Source organism: Rhodnius prolixus, unplaced genomic scaffold (assembly GCF_049639745.1).
Source record: "Rhodnius prolixus isolate KJV_2025 unplaced genomic scaffold, Rpr scaffold_6, whole genome shotgun sequence".
Lineage (NCBI taxonomy): Eukaryota > Metazoa > Arthropoda > Insecta > Hemiptera > Reduviidae > Rhodnius > Rhodnius prolixus.
Window position 1 is genome coordinate 42,891,576 of NW_027411634.1, and position 20,538 is coordinate 42,912,113.

General features: G+C 32.5%; 1 protein-coding gene across 11 annotated transcripts in view; it reads right to left on the reverse strand.

Moving 5' to 3' along the window:
* Positions 1-20,538, reverse strand: part of LOC141460979 (dynein beta chain, ciliary-like) — a 129,920-nt gene that overhangs the window by 55,475 nt on the left and 53,907 nt on the right. For all 11 annotated transcript variants that reach the window (XR_012462451.1, XM_074141522.1, XM_074141525.1 and 8 more), the window contains 24 exons: positions 20,244-20,472; positions 20,034-20,111; positions 18,931-19,125; positions 18,226-18,395; positions 17,079-17,301; positions 16,661-16,827; positions 15,896-16,058; positions 14,924-15,047; positions 13,010-13,158; positions 12,201-12,446; positions 11,900-12,124; positions 11,509-11,735; positions 10,815-10,959; positions 10,505-10,738; positions 9,328-9,506; positions 8,459-8,594; positions 8,240-8,374; positions 6,980-7,242; positions 6,477-6,678; positions 6,017-6,241; positions 4,712-4,922; positions 4,292-4,419; positions 3,562-3,710; positions 803-1,085 (listed from right to left, as the gene is read on the reverse strand). Coding sequence is in view for 10 of the 11 variants with exons in the window: in XM_074141522.1 (XP_073997623.1) it covers positions 803-1,085; positions 3,562-3,710; positions 4,292-4,419; positions 4,712-4,922; positions 6,017-6,241; positions 6,477-6,678; positions 6,980-7,242; positions 8,240-8,374; positions 8,459-8,594; positions 9,328-9,506; positions 10,505-10,738; positions 10,815-10,959; positions 11,509-11,735; positions 11,900-12,124; positions 12,201-12,446; positions 13,010-13,158; positions 14,924-15,047; positions 15,896-16,058; positions 16,661-16,827; positions 17,079-17,301; positions 18,226-18,395; positions 18,931-19,125; positions 20,034-20,111; positions 20,244-20,472 (4,486 nt within the window). In the remaining variant the exon portion in view is untranslated. The remainder of the gene's footprint in view (positions 1-802; positions 1,086-3,561; positions 3,711-4,291; positions 4,420-4,711; positions 4,923-6,016; positions 6,242-6,476; positions 6,679-6,979; positions 7,243-8,239; positions 8,375-8,458; positions 8,595-9,327; positions 9,507-10,504; positions 10,739-10,814; positions 10,960-11,508; positions 11,736-11,899; positions 12,125-12,200; positions 12,447-13,009; positions 13,159-14,923; positions 15,048-15,895; positions 16,059-16,660; positions 16,828-17,078; positions 17,302-18,225; positions 18,396-18,930; positions 19,126-20,033; positions 20,112-20,243; positions 20,473-20,538) is intronic.

The window sequence follows — 20,538 nt, forward strand, 5'->3', positions numbered from 1 at the left end:
ATTAGCTTAATAAACAAATTAGCGAAATTTGAATGAAAAACTCTTCATTGTTTTTAGCCAATTTCAGTCATTATTTATTTTAATTTGGCAGAGATATCGACCTAGGGACTAGGTCATCTTCAGGGCTAATTGATAATACAAAATTTTTACATTGTTATTCAAAAGTAGGTGAATCATCTGTCCTAGCTGCTCAGGAACTTTAGCATATTGATTCTGAAACGTAAGTAATCTAAAGTCCGATCGGATGGACCTCAAGATTCTTTAGAGGATTTATGTCCAAAACAGAGAAGGCTCAACTGATAGAGAGCGGAGAAACCAGGAGTGTTTCAATCACAGGCTGAGTAATAGAAATTATTTGATCAATTATTCAATGATTGAATCACAGGAGTGCCGTGATTCCATCTAACATACAGCTTCCGGCCCTCCTACTCTCAGCATTAGCCTGATATCCGCTGATGCTACCAGCTAAATCTCTTGGAGAAGTAATATGTTTGGAAAAGTAACATAAAAACAACTAAAATATAGTAACAAAAGTGTGTAGGCTGAAGTACAATCACACTATTCACACTATTTTCAGTGTTGTTTAGGCGGGAGTTACAAAAGAATGTTTGGATTAAACATATAGTTAGGTTATGTCCAACAAGTGATTAACAAATTTTACAAATGTATGCAAGGCCCTTAATTTAGTTCGAGTATTGATTATGGCGCCTGTTATTTCGCTCAATATTAAGCGTTGCCTGTATCGCGAAAAGTTAATGCTAAAAGAAAGACAAAGTATCTACCTAAAAAAAATCAAAAATACCTGATCTTGATGGCAAGCAGATCCAAAAGCCCAACAACAACAGAATACAAAATAAATTTCATACCATTCCCTTGGACAATCTCTGGGAACATTCGTCGGGGTTAATAATAATTCCAGTAGAGAGCACAGCACGTGTATATGTGCAGTCTCCGGAATGGGTGTTACTATTTTCCAGACACTTTTGGAAGCTTTTAATATAATCGGTACGTACTTCTCAAAATATGAATCTATAAGATTGCGTATTCGTTCATCTTTATTTTTCTGCAACCAACTCCGGACGTACCTATTTATAATTTACATACAGAATTAAAAATCACAAAAACAGTAAGATCTGACTAAATTATTAATATTAACGCAAAAAAATATTGATAACTGATTAATTTTATCCGTCTTATCACACGTTTATTGTATCCCTGGCAGGTTTCAAAACTTTCACCTATCACATAAGATGGCAGCACATGTGTTTGGTGTTTCCGTTTCGAACTACATCTTACTAATCAGATTATTACGATATTATACTCAATTATACACAATACTATTCTGCATATACTGGTAAAATATAAACCAAAACGAACGAGTAGTTTACGAGATATTTGAAGTTAAAATTTTCATAGTTTTAAACTAAACCAAACTTTAACTCTCAATATCTCTCTTCCTAATAATCAGATTGTTACGATATTTTACTCAATTATACAGAATACTATACTACATATACTGGTAAAATATAAACCAAAACGAACGAGTAGTTTACGAGATATTTGAAGTTAAAGTTTTCATAGTTTTAAACTAAACCAAACTTTAACTCTCAATATCTCTCTTCCTACTAATCAGATTGTTATGATATTTTACTCAATTATACAGAATACTATACTACATATACAGGTAAAATATAAACCAAAACGAACGAGTAGTTTACGAAATATTTGAAGTTAAAATTTTCATAGTTTTAAACATAACCAAACTTTAACTCTCAATATCTCTCTTTCTACTAATCAGATTGTTACGATATTTTACTCAATTATACAAAATACTATACTACATATACAAGTAAAATATAAACCAAAACGAACGAGTAGTTTACGAGATATTTGAAGTTAAAGTTTTCATAGTTTTAAACTAAACCAAACTTTAACTCTCAATATCTCTCTTCCTACTAATCAGATTGTTATGATATTTTACTCAATTATACAGAATACTATACTACATATACAGGTAAAATATAAACCAAAACGAACGAGTAGTTTACGAAATATTTGAAGTTAAAGTTTTCATAGTTTTAAACTAAACCAAACTTTAACTCTCAATATCTCTCTTCCTACTAATCAGATTGTTATGATATTTTACTCAATTATACAGAATACTATACTACATATACAGGTAAAATATAAACCAAAACGAACGAGTAGTTTACGAAATATTTGAAGTTAAAATTTTCATAGTTTTAAACATAACCAAACTTTAACTCTCAATATCTCTCTTTCTACTAATCAGATTGTTATGATATTTTACTCAATTATACAGAATACTATTCTACATATACAGGTAAAATATAAACCAAAACGAACGAGTAGTTTACGAAATATTTGAAGTTAAAATTTTCATAGTTTTAAACATAACCAAACTTTAACTCTCAATATCTCTCTTTCTACTAATCAGATTGTTACGATATTTTACTCAATTATACAAAATACTATACTACATATACTGGTAAAATATAAACCAAAACGAACGAGTAGTTTACGAGATATTTGAAGTTAAAGTTTTCATAGTTTTAAACATAACCAAACTTTAACTCTCAATATCTCTCTTTCTACTAATCAGATTGTTACGATATTTTACTCAATTATACAAAATACTATACTACATATACTGGTAAAATATAAATCAAAACGAACGAGTAGTTTACGAGATATTTGAAGTTAAAGTTTTCATAGTTTTAATCTAAACCAAACTTTAACTCTCAATATCTCTCTTCCTACTAATCAGATTGTTACGATATTTTACTCAATTATACAAAATACTATACTACATATACTAGTAAAATATAAACCAAAATGAACGAGTAGTTACGAGATATTTGAAGTTAAAGTTTTCATAGTTTTAAACTAAACCAAACTTTAACTCTCAATATCTCTCTTCCTACTAATCAGATTGTTATGATATTTTACTCAATTATACAGAATACTATACTACATATACAGGTAAAATATAAACCAAAACGAACGAGTAGTTTACGAAATATTTGAAGTTAAAATTTTCATAGTTTTAAACATAACCAAACTTTAACTCTCAATATCTCTCTTTCTACTAATCAGATTGTTATGATATTTTACTCAATTATACAGAATACTATTCTACATATACAGGTAAAATATAAACCAAAACGAACGAGTAGTTTACGAAATATTTGAAGTTAAAATTTTCATAGTTTTAAACATAACCAAACTTTAACTCTCAATATCTCTCTTTCTACTAATCAGATTGTTACGATATTTTACTCAATTATACAAAATACTATACTACATATACTGGTAAAATATAAATCAAAACGAACGAGTAGTTTACGAGATATTTGAAGTTAAAGTTTTCATAGTTTTAATCTAAACCAAACTTTAACTCTCAATATCTCTCTTCCTACTAATCAGATTGTTACGATATTTTACTCAATTATACAAAATACTATACTACATATACTGGTAAAATATGAACCAAAACGAACGAGTAATTTTATAAAATGAATAATAAATATTACTACTGACGGTGTCCACCCCAAATCAGTTGGATTGATGTACAATATCCCAGCCCTGGAGACCGTAGCTGGAGTGGCTGTCCTCAAGTTGGAGATTTCAAATAATAATCTCATTGAAGGTGTCAAAGCAATTCTTTCGTTACTGGCTAATGTTAACACCTGTTTAAAAATGAAATAGAATAAAAATTAAAATAATGGTAACACTGTGCTTAAAATTTCAGTTAGCTCAAATAATTCAAACGTTTTCTATTTCCAGAACTCGGAATGTTATACTTTGCCACTCAGATCAGAGAAGAAAGGAAACTAAAAAGATCTCGTCCAATAGTTGGTCTTCTACAAAATCTGGAAAGCACTCCAGATTACACTAGCGCTCCCTTTTTGAATTATGTAAGTCTCTCACTATAGTAGATGGAGGAGAGATACTTACCTCACTCCGATCCAGGATAAAGTACAGAACTCAGAACTAAATAAATTAGGAGCTCCTAAATGCATTCCATTGACGTTCATGGATCAAAAATCAGGTATTGAGCTATTACTAATAAGGAAAGAGTGGAGAAAATGGGTACAGAATAAGCAATATAAAAGCGCGACAGATAAAACGAGACTAAAGGCACCAGAATACTAATCAAAGAGATAAAAGACCTTTCAAATTTGAATATTTATTTACGCTTTGTGTTTTATTAATGTAAATATAAAATTATAGAATCTAGAGGAATCCCTTCTTCTTAAAACTAAAATACCTTGTTATCGTCCATCACAGTATTTAGAGACTCAATCCACATTGGGTCAATATCTCCGTCCATGACCATCCATTTAGGACCGGTACCTGCCATATTCGCTTGATCTCTCAATAATACTGAGAAAAGTCCTGTGAAAATAAAACTGAAGTGAAACTCACACGATTTCCCTTACTATAATTCTAGTTTGTCTTCAAACGTACTCATTTTTACTAAAAGTTATTTTCACTGCTAATTCATTATTAAATTACTTTTGAGGAAAGCGCAACCTCCCAGAAACCCCGCACTAAAAATTAAATTTTCCAAAGGAAAAAAAATCCTACAAATGAATAGGAAATTAACATAACTTAGAGCAATGAGAAAATTTCTTTTTATAATCATGCCCCAATTACACAACTAATCAAATCGTACTCGCTTACTCACCATCCTTCCATTCCCTTGTGGCTGGATGTATAATACCAAATAGTTCATTGTTGGTGACAGCCTTTGGTTCTAGATCATTATAGTGGGGTTTCAGTTTCATATTTGCGTAGGTTTTGTGAAGTGTTTTCCAAACCATAGATTTGCCCGTTCCAGCATTACCAATAATGAAGACTGAGTGCCTTACAGCGAACAGTTCGACTAACTGCACAACCTGAACAGCAAATTGAGGAATTAATCTAGTTGATTTTCATTTTAAAACTGTGCTAATACAGAAAATTGTTATTATTTACCACGAAAAGTGTTAAGCCTTTCACAGTAATCAAAAAATCTTTGTTTCTGACAACAAAGGTTGCACTTATTGCAATGAATTAAATGATCTGTCGAATGGATTCTTGATAACTTTTATGCTTTTTAGAATAGACGTACTTCGTCGAAATGGTTGAAGTATGTTTTGTAGATAAAGTCTCAAACAAAAAGTTCTGTCAGGCCGTGAAGAGAAGAAATAATAAATAAACTTGCACTTAAAAAATCTTTACTAAAGAAAAGTAAATAAATTTTACATAACTCGGTATACCTTTTGATTCACTTAAGTATTTATAAAAAGTTACATTAGCTATAAATGAAGTGGATTGTATTGGAATCACAACTCTATATAAAATAAGAAAGTCAGTTCGAGAAAGACGAAAATAAAGCGGAAACGAAAACAATAATGTAAAGGAAAGGCCTTAAAAGCTTAATGTTAAAAATTTAATCTTTTAGTCGGCTGGCGCACTCTCTTAGAACAAGAAGTCCTTCCTTCTTTTCTCCTTCTTCAGAAAAGGAAAGTCCCATTTCTTTTACACCATTTAGGCTCCTAAGGGCTAGCGGAAATTTGGTTTTAGTTGCAGCTGATTATACACGTAAGGGACGGTCAAAAACTGCAACCATAGAAAAAAAAAAAGCATTCGACGATCAGCGATTAAGGTGTACAAGATAGTTGATATTGTACGCACAAAACAAGGTAAAGAAAAAACGGTAGGAGCATATCAACAATGAAATGTACGAAAGCTTTGTTGGATGCTAGACAGAAAATAATTTCCTAACAGCCTAACAATGTATGACCCGTTTTAGCAAGAATCCAACTGATTTTATGCACCGATCTTTTAGTGTTGATGAGCTGAATGAAGGTCCTACTACCACTGCACTCCAGGAACAAAACTATGAAGTCTTTAAAGATCTGCATCGAAAAGGCAGACGATGAAGGCAAAAAAAGTAAAGTAAGAAAAAAGAAAGCAGATCTGACCACCTGATTCAATAATAACTTACTTTGAGTATAAAACCATCTTCAGGCTGTAATTTCATTTCAACAGCCGCCGTATGTACAAATTTCTCGAACGCCAAATCCCTCTTTCTGGGTACATCTAATGCTGGAAACAGATCTCCGATTAGCCCCATAAAAATTGGTCGATCCTCTGTTACGATTTTCGGTATGTTGAAGTCCCTTAAAGCTCTCATCAGTACCTGATTTTCTGGTCTTTCTTTGTCACCTCTCTGAACAGTTGATTCAAGTTTTCATTAAATTAGAATACAAATATTTAACAAAAATTAGTATTTTTTTAGATTAATAAGAAATTTCTACAACTTAAAGGCACCAAATCAAATTTAAGGATTCATGATGGACCTCTGACGATCGATTCAGTCAGAAAGCCTCTTAAAAATAAAATTTATAAAATAATAAATATTTATTTAAAATTATATACAATATATAATTTTGGAAGCAACTTACTCTCAAACTGCCGGCCACACTCAGCACTGACTTTATGGCTCTTAAACCCCAATCGTAATGGTCTTGTTTAGATAATAGTTCTTTGCACAGTTCGTACAAAGTAATAAATTTCTTGCCAAGTACTCGAGCTTCTTGGAAAGCTTCACCAATAAGCATGTTTTCACAAATTAGGTCAAAATCCGGAACAACCATAGCACATGGCCTAAATATAAAATATTTTGAAATGTTTATATTAGTTGCATCATATATTCAATCATCTTCATAAGTTGCCTTGATAATTTCATGGCTTATTTTCCAGTTAAGACTGACTCTCCATACATACATACCTTGTGGATGTTGGCACAACTCATTTTAAAAGATAGCAATAATGAAACACCTAACGACCAACAGTCCCAGAGATCCTGATTATTCTATATCTAGTAGGCAAATAGCCCGTTGCTTTAATTAAAAAAAAAAAATATTCCAAAAATAAAATTATAAATCTGAATTTTAGAAGCAATTACCTAAATAAAGCTTTCAAATTTTCAGGTAATTCCGCTCTTCCAGCGTATCCTGGATTCATCGTGATAAACATGCCGACGGTAGGGATCAATCTGATCATTTCTCCTTGGAAGTTGAACATGGATTTCTTTCCTTTGATGGCGTCCAACACTGTTTTAACTTGAACAGCGACTACAGACAACACTTCCACAGAGATTCTGTTGAATTCATCAAAACAACCCCAAGCACCGGTTTGTGATAAACCTTTATAAATATTGCCAATGGACTAGGAACAAACCAATTAATCTTTTAAAATATATTAGTTTAAAATAAACATAAATTCAAACATAGCAGTCATAAAGGAAACTATTGTAACGAAATCTCAGATATTCAAAACTTTCAATTCCATTTACTGCATTTAAAGTCCCAATTCTAAAAATTTCTCTTTAAATTTCAATTTTATTACAATAGTTAAACTTATAAAAACAATGGATTCATACGAAAACGAGTAGTTTTCGTCCCATGCTCTCGTCAACATGCCTAAATTCAATTTACCCAGAGAAATTTCTCACAGATAAAGCATTCTTATCGCAATTTATTCAATTTTCTTTAACCTTGGAAGTTGAATGAAAGGAGACTCCAGTCGCTTCATTTTTATACATACATTGTACCAATCAATGATTGGCAAAATTTTGTTGGACGAACTGATACGTCATACCTCCCCCTAGAAACTCTCTAAACCCTCTCTTTCTCTATAAATAGTATTATTTACAAAAAGTTTCAATCCAAAATGATACGATAGTTCTAACGCACATTAGCCCCTAATTCAAATAAAATCCAAAGCTGATTGCTGGGAAAATTGAAAAAAAAAAAAAAAAAAATAGACAAAGCGTTCTCCACAATCATACTCCGGTGGACTGACATTCTGACTGCTAGTAGGAATAGAGGTTAGACATTTCATACTCATATATCTAGTTAGACACTACTATTACTCAATATATTGAAACCGAGGATCAACTTCTGCTCTAAAATCTCCGCTTAAACAAAATCCCCTAGCATAAGGTTACAAAGAAAGAAAGTATTGAAATTATAGTAAAGTAGAATGTGGGCATTATCACGTCCATTTTTGTTAGGAAAAGCACAACGAGGCACCTCCTATCAACCGATTTACTTAAAATGCAGAAATTTTAATAATAAGTTTGTCTCTACAACTAATATTGTTAAATAAAATTGTACATTTAGGTAAAATAAATCAATGCGCAACTTTTAACTAAAATACATACTCTATAGTCCATTTGTTCAGAACAATTGAATACGTATATCATAATTCCTAAACCTTTGCTTAAATCCTTGGTGGTCTCAGTTTTACCAGTTCCCGCCGGGCCGGCAGGCGCACCACCCATAATTAAGTGCAATGACTGTAAAAAGTGAACAATTCCTAAGATTTTTTTAAATTAAATAAAATTGAGTGATTTTATAAAATATCGATATGAAATACTCACTTGGGTTAAGGTGATATAGCACCTGTCCGTTAATGGCGTTATCACCAACCTGGGCTGGTTACCAAAATATTCGTACTGGTATTTAAACTGAGCATCGCAGATGTTTATGAAACAGTCGCCAAGATCATGATCCCAGCTGTAAGTAAGGTCTTAGATTCAGTTTTGGTGAACTTATGAAATGATCGATTTATTTTAAAGACTATTGAACCGAAGTTATTTGGTCCAGAAACCAATTGACTGGATTCAAACAACTTGCTCAGCTTACCTTTCAATAACCTTGGGCTTAAGTAAATGTTACAAGATTAAAAATAAATAAACATGAAAAATGTTTTATGGCCGATTTAGTGCATTCTACAGTATGCCTAGATGAAGAAGAGCTTTTTACCTTTATTTTTTTTTTATTTTATTTTATTTATTTTTTTAAAAAGAACTATTTCTCTGGAATTGGAGTTTTCATATAAGTCAACATAAAATAATAAAATGTGAAAACTTAAGAAAGTTAGTACAGGAAAGAGGGTATCATTGTTGATTAATGATGAACTTGTTGTTCATGTTGCTAACGGGGGCTTGTTGCACATTAGATTTATCCTTCTGTTTATCACAAGTACTAAATTTGTTTTGTATTATTATTTAAATATTGTATACTTGTAATAAAATAAAAGTAACAGATTTCATAGAACTACTATGTAATGCAGTATATCAATAACATGCGGGTTCACCAACATTAGCTGCATGCTAAATATTTGTAAAGGAAGTAAAGTAATTCCTAAATTAGATGTCGTGAAAGGAAACAAACATACTTTACTATAAATTGTGACTATCCAATACGAATTATAAATAAGTATTTGCAGCAAATAGAGTAAACCAACCGATGTCTCAGTTGAGACTGCCACTGAAATTCTCTGGCACTGCCAACCTTGGATGCTATCATTTTGGCCACGATGTCTCTTGAGTGCACTTCAATAGTGCAAATAGCCGTTATCATCAAACGGGTGGCATCAGATAATTCTCCTAACATCACATTGATCAGCTGGCTCACCTGGAATATCTAAAAAAAAGAAAAAATACAATGATACCAAATGGTTGGAAGCTGATATGTAATTTCATTCAATAATATAATTTTATTTAGTTATTTAGTTTAAATTCGGAGTAACAATTACAAAGAATAGGATGAAAAAATGATTGCCATTTCAGTCGAGTAAAATTTATTTTGCCGAGCTTGAAATGAATATGTATAATAAAACGAAATTTACAAAAATTATTTACTTAGTTTAGAAAGTAATACTTTTACATTTCAGGGTTGGTGTGTCTTCTGTCTTGTCTGTTCAAAGGCTGTCACAAAAAATATATAGGCGAAACATCACAATATTTAAAAAAAAGACTGTACCAACACTCTTACGTCACAAAACTAAAAAAGAACACCACAGCACTTTCCTCGACGTCGGTGCCAAAAACTAAAGGAAGAAATGAGAACAGTGTAAGGTTTACTGGATGGTGGTCAGAATATCGGGAAGATGTGACTTAAGCTGAATTCTCAAATGGAATTGCCGTAGATGAAAGTAACTTGAAAATCTAGCAATTGATTGAAGTTTTTTGTCTTTCAGATTTCAGTTATTTTAAGATTGACCTGATGTGTTAATTAATTAAAGTATTGTTCTGTTAAGCATTTATTTATATGTAAGGATGCTGCTTTTTGATTGGCCTGCTAATTTATTGGTTGATTATTATTATTTTAAATTATTAATTGGAATTATTAAATTGAGAATACAGCATCCCAATTCCAATTGGATTCCAATCTTCGACCTGTCAAACCAGTGAATATTTTTATCAGCTTAAAATTTTTCTCATTGTGATGGTAAAAAATTACAATAAGACTTACAGCACCAGCACATTCACAAGACCAAAACATGTCCACGAACTCACCATCTTTGGCATGCATACCTATTGCACTTTTCGTTAACTTTCCATCGGGCATCTTGGCAAACTTCAAACTCTACATTACTTTACCCAAGGTTTTCGAAAAATGCTATCCTACTAACAATTTACCTGCTTCTTTTGATAATCCTTCATCGAGTTTTCATAGCCTTCTTCCAAGAATTTGAAAGCGACTGTAACTTCTGCTGACCACATTACCTGAACGATAACCATGACTGTTTGTGCAGGAAAATCAAAGACCCATTCGTGTCTGGGTTTATCACCGTAAGCTAGGAGTGCTCTGCGGAAATATTCTCTTACAGTGCGAACCATTGCCAAAGTAAGAGCATTTAACCAATCTTCGACCTGTCAAACCAGTGAATATTTTTATCAGCTTAAAATTTTTCTCATTGTGATGGTAAAAAATTACAATAAGACTTACAGCACCAACACATTCACAAGGCCAGAACATGTCCACGAACTCACCATCTTTGGCATGCATACCTATTGCACTTTTCGTTAACTTTCCATCGGGCATCTTGGCAAACTTCAAATTGGATATTGAATCATATAATTTGGTCAAGTGCCTGTTAACATTAGAGGCATGAACAGCTGGACAAGTCAATTCTTAATAGAAGAATAAACCAGTAGAATGAAAAAAAAAAATCGTTTATTATCGGACATTGTTTTTATTAAAGTACAAATTAAGAAAATGAGGTAGTAAGCCAAGTAAAATTATACTTAAAAGAAACTTTATAATTTCAATACAATGTAAGAACGTGAGAGTCTCCACTCTGTCAGAATAACTTCAGTCTTTCAAAGTTCTTATTCCGGAGAGAGATTTGGAAGCGGTAGACTGCCAATGTCCAGAAGTGGACCCGACGTACAGTCTGGTTCATTGAACGTTCTACCAAGACAGAATTTGGCTTCATTGTTCCTAAATATTTGAATAAATATAAACCTTAGAATAGAGCTTTATTCCTCTGGTTAATAAGCTTCGTTTCTTTTCGGTAGCGACTGCAAGGTTTTCCCTTTAAGTTTCCACATTAAGACGGTTCAATGAGGAATCAGCAAAAGTGCTAATTTTGAACATTGTTAATAATATTAATATTCCTACATTACTTCTTAAGGTTTACCTGCAGACTAGTTCTGGTAGCATACTGTTGGACAAAATGTCCATCAGGTCATTATTGGACAGAAAATAGAAACGTGGAAAGATAATTTTCTTTGTATCCAGATAACTGGAGAGCGCTTTTTCGCACTTCTGTAAGTTTGCTAACAACATGTTCAAGTTGTCCAATACCGAAGGCTGGCTGGCCGCCAACACAACGTTCGGCATCGCCTCCACTGATTTCAACATTGACTGAAATATATTTTTGCTAATTTCAATTACGTAAAATAAATAAAAAACAATAAATCTCAACATTCTTAATAACAATACAATTAAGTTTATTTATAATATAAATCTATATTATTATTTATATTATAAATAAATTTATTTATAATAACTATATATATATAACTTACTCTGAACAGTGAATCGGATTGATCAAATAGTTTAGTGTCTTCCGGTAGGGTCTTTCTTATATCTTCAGACTCTGAAAATATGGACTCCAAATATCTCCATATTCTTTGCACTTCTGCCCATGTTGCGATCACTTGTTCTGCATTTGACAATTTCTTCTGCCAACTTGTCACTTCTTTGAGATAAATGCCGACAAATTTGGAGCTCAGCATGTTTTGAACTTGAACCTAAAGATTTTTTTAAATATAAAATTAACAATCATTCACGGATCTACATTACTTTATATCAGTAATAATAAATTACTTGGTTTTCTTCCAACATTTCCACATTTTCTTCACTAACTCTTAAAGTTTTCAAACCAGTTCTCAAATGAGGTTCATATTCGAATTCGACATGAGCCCAAGTTGCTGCCAGTTCGGTCAACATTTTTTCAATTTGTAGTTCTTTAACCGATTTATCTACTATTGTCTTTACTTCCTCTACGTATTTATGTAAATTAAGAGATAGTAGATCTTTTAGCGTTGTATCATCTTTTATAACCAAGCTTATCTGAAATAAAATAAAGACTTTTCTTGTTAAAATGTTCTTAAAGAAGAAGAAAAAAAACTATGTTAAAAATGAATGCGGATAGAAAAGTTGTGGATTAAAATGATTCAAAGAATTTCCTTAAGGCAGAGACAGGTAAAGATGTATCTAGACAGTTACGTCCAAAAATGATCTAAGGCCTGAGCAGCTTGTGTAAATACCGGAGTGTTAGGTTGAAGGGAGCATAAAACTGAACCTTCTCCACGGTTCCAATATACTTCTGCTGGTTCGACGATAACATTAAAGAAGTTAAAAGGATGATTGCACACCTGATCAAAGGAGGAAGAATTTATCCTCTTTAAAACCGTACAAGCACAAGAAATGATAAAAATAAATAGCCTAGAAGTTTATTAAATAGTGAAAAGAGCGCAGGCTCATTTTCGGAAAGAATTTAGAATGTAATCATTCTACTTCTTCAGAATAGTAATTGAAGCAACGGACTATCTCCTGCCAACTTCAAAAGAAACAAAACAAAAAACTTAAATATCAGTTTATGATTTCACGTTAACTTAATTTCAATTTCATACCTTTACTTCTTCCATTAGTTCTTCCCAGTGACGAGGTTTGATTGCTGGGTTTTGCAATTCGGTTATAGCTCTCAACGCTGTGACCAAGTTCTTAATCATATTTTCAATAGTATTGAAAATATCCCAATTCCTGACAGTTTTTTCCAGCGCTTAAGAAAAAAAAAATATATGTATATAAGTACATAAGAAGCGCATACAACGAGAACCAATTCAAATCTAAAAGAGAGAAGAGAGAGGCGACTGTATCGGTTCTATAGTTGAGTAATGAAATTCTTCTAAAATACTGTTTGCATATAGTAATGCATTATGTATTTGTAAAGTGTTAAAACTAAAAAGTAAATTATTGAAGGGATTAAAGTTGAAGAATATATACATGTATACTGTTAAGTACACTATAACTAAAGGTGACTATAACCGTAGGTTTCGTGATATGAAGGTAAATGTGAAACGGTAGAGAAGCCTGTAAGTGTGGGACTAAGCAAACGGAGTGCAGCCAGATCATACTGCTGGCGTAAGCAAAGCATTTTATCGAGAAGTGTACTTCTCTGTTTGTGTGTTGGTACCTCACTCATACCGTCTGGTTTGGCGAGGACTATCTCTAGTTTTTCTAGTTTTTAGAAAGTTATAAACTTGTCTAGAATCTTATAAGATATTGCAAATATTAATTATTATTATAATATAATAAGTTTTAGACATCAGTAAATAAGTTTAGTTAGCTAACATAAGAGATTGATTTGAATTTATCCTTTCTGGTTTTATTTTTTAAAGTTTTCTTCAGCTGACCGTTTAACAGTTTAACTTGTATCATTATCCAATTTTTCTCTAGAGTGTGTGCGAAAATAATAAGCTTTGGCTGGAACGAAAGAGTGTGCGTGTGCGTGTGTGGATAGGCAAGGGTGTTTGGAAGAGAACGAGCGACGTAGCCGTAGCGAGGAATCCCGAGAGATAGAACAGCTTGCCAGGGTTACATATGCATACACTTCGGCATATTTCTACCAGACAGAAAGAAAGCATAGAATTATTTAAAAGGAGTTAGAAGTTACAAAGACTTTTTTTTAGCATGAATCGTTCATTTATTTATTTCTAAGCACATTACATAATTACCACAGTACAAACAATGGATACTCAACCCACATACAATCGAATTCGAATCGTATGTTAATTCTAATACGAACTATTGAACATTATTTAAGTTAATAAGACTATGATAAGTATCTCCTATCATCATTAACAACTTAATTGTTAGAATTAGTTTATTTTTTTATTTTCAAAAACCAGAAAAATAAAAGAAAGAAAGTTTAGAAAGTAATACTTTTACATTTCAGGGTTGGTGTGTCTTCTGTCTTGTCAGTCCATGAACACACAAGACAGAAGACACACCAACCCTGAAATGTAAAAGTATACTTTCTAAACTAGCCCTGAAGATGACCTAGTCCCTAGGTCGAAAGTTCGACAAAATAAATTTTACTCGACTGAAATGGCAATTATTTTTTCATCCTATTTATACCTTTAATTTACTAAATTAAATATTTATATGTTGTTAGGAAGTTGCACAGAAATAGAATAATTAGAAGAAACAATGAGAATGGGCAGCAGGAGGGAAAGTACTTTCTAAGAAAGTGCTGCGATGTATCGTTTGAGGATCATGTGTAGAAAAACTGTATTCATTGATTAAAGATGATGATTTCAACGAATATGTATTAAAGGCGATTAGCTTTAATTAAGGTCCAAGTTTTAAAGACTCAATGAACCTTTGAGGGGGTGGGGAATGCACTTTGCAGAAATAAAAATTGTAATTTACAAAATAAAAGAGAAATTCAATGATAATTTTAGCTAGAATTCTATTGCCGGCAACCTAGCTTACTTGAGAACCTATAAGAAGTTTGACTACTTTAGGGGCTGAACTCAACATACTTCTTAACTCTTTTAAAAGACGTTTCAGATCCATGTCCATGCTCTCAGAATCAATGGCTCTCCATCTGGTATTCTCCCAATTACTTATCATTGAAGTGACGACGTACATATAGTCCCTGACAACCTGTGAAGAACACAACGTATAAAATTCAAATTCTATTAATTAAATGTTGTATCTTATAAATTCAGCAGAATGGGAAATTAATTAATTAAGTCAAGTCTCTTTCAATTGTGATGAAGTGTGGAAAATAGTTCATTCAAGGGAATTTCCTCTCGGCCTGGATACATAAAACTTTTTGTTTTAGTAAAAGTAAGTCCTGTGAACTCTTAGAATTTCCGTACTTAATGTCCGACTTAAGGTCTAAAGTAAACAGCCTTTAATATCTGAGAGTTCTTTTTATGAATGGATCCGACTAGTTTCTCTTTAATAGAGGAGGTATAAATTAAATACAAACGGTCTCTAACTTTGATCTGAATCACTTTTCTAGAAAAAAAATGCAAGGTGCCCTTAAATTATATTGAAAAATGTAATAAAAGGCAGTTGTGTGACTAATTAAATCAGATATTTAATTAAGTTTCCCAAATACAAATTTAAAAAACTAACTGATGATTTTTTTTTTTAACTCCTATATTTTTCCATTCTTCATGAATAGATTATACTAGAAAGTTGTGCATTCAAAGCAGTCTTAGAGGAAGGTCGAGTGGGTATAGGCTTTCCATGTTAGTTATTCTGTATTTTTATAGCCCTTGTAAAATGTATGGAAGGTTAATTAGTACGAGTCTTAAGATAACTGAATGACCGGTTGAACGGATTTCTTAAAACGTGAGACTTAGCTGTTCGTAAATTGGCCTATTATCAGTTTTCTTGAATCCTATGTTCGCGAATATTTCCAGAGGGAAATATTTGATATGTGTTTCTTAAATCACTAAATATATATACAAGTATACATATAGACACGAGGCCGTACATACTTTCATTAGGGTCACTTCGTGGCGCAGTTGTGTAATGATAGGCGTCTGGTCGGTCTCGATGTAGAACAACGTTGCTTGTTTATCTAGATTTGCTTTCAAATCTTCTAATCGTTTTATTTCAGCGTTCGTCTTGTCCAATTCATAATATGCATCACAATCCCACCTGAGAAAAAATATGTTCATTTTCCGTGTAAATTAAAATAAATATATTTATTTTTAATGGTCAGGGGAAGCAACTAAGGCTCCCAAACTCGTATCCACAAACAAGAGCACCCGAAGTACAATACATCCTTGCTACAAAGTTTGGGTCTTCCGTGGAAGAATTATGGAAAACCGTGTAGGGTTCAACATACTAAGAATACAGAGTGGAATAAGGCATATTGGTAGCATTTCATTTGATGAGCATTTAGAAGGAGTTACACAGCTTTTTGGCCTAGAGTTCCGAAAACAAATCTTCCTGTCAGTCGAATTCCCAAACTCAAACGACCAAAGTTCCAAACCAGTTCATCTTTTCTTGAGTGCCTTGGTCCAGGAAAGTGGTCCAAACGAACTTTTAAAACTCCAAAACCTTTCTGTAGCGAACGCATATTCAGTTTTCGGGCGTTCTTTTCGAGGTAAATTTGAGATCTGATGGAGAGATGTCACCGACCAAAAACTGGTAAAGGCACCTACCTATCTTCCTGCTGTACGGAGATGTGAATTAATGAGTACAAAATAATCAGATGAAAAATCGTAAAAGTGATAATATTAATATTAAATACATACTGCCAAAACGGTTTCTTTTTGAATTCAACAAGATAAAGATCCACTCTTACGTCAAACAATTGTAACCTCTTCCTGATAGTATCGGTTTCCGCCGCAATTAATGGACCCACGAGAATCTGATATTTGGCAGCTCTCTTCTTCAATTTCTCCCAACGTTCAGGCAAGGTCTATGAGAGATTAAAACCGTATAAATTGTGTCATCATATGATACATAAATATTTGTACTTGGCTCAATAAAAACATTAAGAGTAAGTCGTATTACCTATGTTTGGTTTTCATAGGAAATAAATAAGATCTCAGAAGACGAAAAAATAAATAAATAATGGTATGAGATCACAGAACTTCCTCTTGCGATTACGACGAAAAAACAAGTAGAGAAATAGTAAGTTCTAAAATAACTCTTCCAGAGATAACTTACCGACAACATATAATAAATTTCATAAGGAAATACATAGCCATAAATTTTCAACAATTCTATCCTTTCTTCAATGGGTTTAAATAAATCTGAACTCTTCACTTTGTACGCTTCAACTTCACGAAGGTAAACCATTATTTTCACTAGACCTTCATAATCTCCTTCTTCCAAATTTTTATGTAGTCCTGCAGTTACTTCATTTACAAACTTATCAAAGGTCGTAACTCTGAAAATTGACAGTATTAACTGGCTAAAATATGGGATGAGTAAAAAACAAAATTATTTTTCCAAATTTTTGGCCTTTATTTATTGATTAAAAAGTAGATGAGATTAATATTATCTTCTTACTTGATCTATCTTATGTGTGTTAGATAGGAAAATAAGGATATTCTGACATATAATTGGAAAAGGGATGTTAGTTATGCACCAAGAAAATTTAAGTTAAAGAAGTGGTGCTAAAAGAATGAACAGTTCAACGTCCATTTCATTAATTAAAGGTTGGGGTCACTAGCTTTGAAAAAAGGTAGGGCAGATGATGTCTATTTTGAGAGCGAAGCCGTTAAAGTCAGTTCACCCGTCAGTTTCACCTGAACTGGAGCAGTCCCTGACTGTTAAATCCAGCTTCTTCCCTACGCCGGCAAAGAAGACAAAGGCCCTTCACATGGTGTGCATGGTTGCCGAAAGCTTTAAAAAGAAATTTGTGACACTTTCATCTATCTACCAACAGGTGATGAAAAATCTAAATCTCACAAGATTTCCTGTAATTACAATACTAAAGTTCATACAATTTCTTACACGGAAGTGTACAACAAATTTCATTCTCACTATAATTATACTGTTTGTAAAACTGCTTAAAAAGCCTGCCCTCACATCTCTCCCGAGGACTGTCCTAAAACGAATTTTCCTGCAAGAAATCTCAAAAATGTGAACAATTTACCTGGAATTTCAGTAAAGTTGCAAAGACTGCTTTTTAGAGGGAGGTCCCCTCTCCCCTTTCCCAGATAGGGCCTTTATTAGTTGAGAGATTGTTATCGCTAAGTTATTGTTAAGTACCTAGATGGCACTCTAATGTATTTAAAGTTTGAAGTTACTGTGATTTTTTTGCTTTTGAGCTTAATTGCAACATAAGAAAAAAAAACAGACAAATTACGTGTGAAAGACTTCATCGATCAGATGTTTCTTGAATAGCATAGCCCAAGAAGCACTGTAATTCAATACTTGCTTCTTGAACACTTTGTAAGATAAACAAAACCACTCATCAATTATCTCTTCTTCTTTTAATCGTAACAAATCTCTATATAATTCTTCGTAGTAGTCAATCTGTTACCAAACAAATACAAAATTAACTGAAAATTTGTGTTTGTTGTTAAAAAAAAAAGTTACAGAGTTTTGGTGTTTTCGAGAGAAGCGCACAGAAGTTGCAGAATGCTTAGTTGAAGCCCAAACATATACAACAAAATGCCGGAAGATTGTTTTTGGAAGAAAAAAAGGATCATTCATTTAACATTCAGGATTGACTTCTTAAAATATAATACTCGTATTATGAGTAATGACGCAGAATTAATTACATCCTGGAGATACATGGGCAGGAGATATATTAAAGTATTTCTCTTTACAAACCTTTTAGCATAAAGTCAATCTTCCTATCCATCCTATACTAACCTGATTCCCTGAAGCTGAAGGCTCACGGCCACAGAACGGTTGCCTAACATTGCCAACTCATAGCTGTCTCATACCCAAGCATAATAAATTTGCATCTCTGGCCATCTTTAGAGGTCTTTTCCCACATTCTCCCTCTATTTTCCAACTTGAAGGTTGCTCAAAGAAAAACTACTACATTACAATATATATATACCTTAACTTTAAAATCATCTAAAGTCGGCGATTGAAGCGGGATTAATCGTTGCCCCAATTCATCTTCAGCATTTTCTATTAGCATCTCTTCAGGCGTCAATCTCCTACTAAATTTCAAAAACTGTTTTAAAGTCAAATCCTTATTTTCCGTCCATAAGTAGGAGTACGTTTCAAAATAAGTACTGTAATTTCTGGCCTAAAAGTGAAGACAAATGCACTAATTAAAAGAATTTTTTTAAAAATAGCTTACATTAGGCTATATATCTTCTCTTTTTTTTTGTATTTCTAAAGAAAAGACTCGGATAAAACAAAAGAAGGGAATGTTGTTCAATTATAATTGAACCGATACAGTAAGAAAATTTATGCATTTTCATTAATTTCTGTCCCCATAGAGATTATTTTTCATTTAGAAAATTACAAACATGATTTCTCAACTTAGTTATAGTGCTAAAATACAGCTTAGTAATCGTTTAAATTAAAAGAAATGTAAAAAGTAATTATGAAATAAAATAATTTATTTCATAATGGCCATAAACACAAATATTTTTGTTTAATATTCCAGACTCAGCTATTTAGTCATAACTGAAAGCTGCCCAGGAACTCCTGGTTTTCTAGAGGACCGGATCCCACTTCAGAATTAAACTGTAATCCACAAGAGGAGAATTTTCTTTAATCGTACTGTCCGTCATCTCTTTCTATAAAACGTGTTACACTTCTTATAGTTTTTTCGTGGTCGAGTTTCGATGCCAGCATCAGATCATTAGTTTCGTTTAGACTGTGGGATCTATGATTGTAGCCGTTCTTCCAAATTTATCAAAGGCAATAATGATGTCGGCATTTTTGCTGATCTGTTTTAACTCTCAAGTCGACCAAAATCGCATTTGCTAGGAAGTTATAATTAGAATGCTTTGAACCGGTGATCGTGACGAGCTACGAGGAAATAGTTATCTGGTCAATGTCAGAGCACATTTATTGGGATTTCATTTTCTCTCATTAGGGCCCAAACGTCCCACTCCTTGCTCACCGGAACTACTCCTTTCGATAAAATATATTTATAAATTGGAATTGTGGGTGTTTAGAAGGTCAATTTCAATATGTACTTACAGTCATGATCACCATGCGAGAATTATATATGATCTTTTTTTCCAGATCTAATATTTTCTCTTCACTAAGAATTTCTTCCTGAAATTATGATTTAAGAGAAATTTAGAAGCAACAAATATTTATGTACATTATTGATTCAATATGTTTTATAGAAATAATTTTGAAGTAATTATAGCCACAAAATAATAAGATTAAATAAATAAATCTTACTCTATAAGTTATGTCTTTCTTGAAATAGGATATTCTCGGAACAAGAAGGGCTAAAGCATTAATATTTCTTATCATTGAGGAAATTTCACATAGAAATGTCCCTTCTAGATTTTCATCGTCAACTAAAGATGGCACATGTGTCAATTGATTTTCAATGACCTTCAAGTTGACCTCGAACAGTGGTCCACAGTTGTGATCATTGTTCATTTCGCCAAAAATGTAAGAAATCCTGTCGGAACAAATATTGATTATGAATTGTGAAAATTTTACAGGAAGAGCCTAAAATTTTTATTTT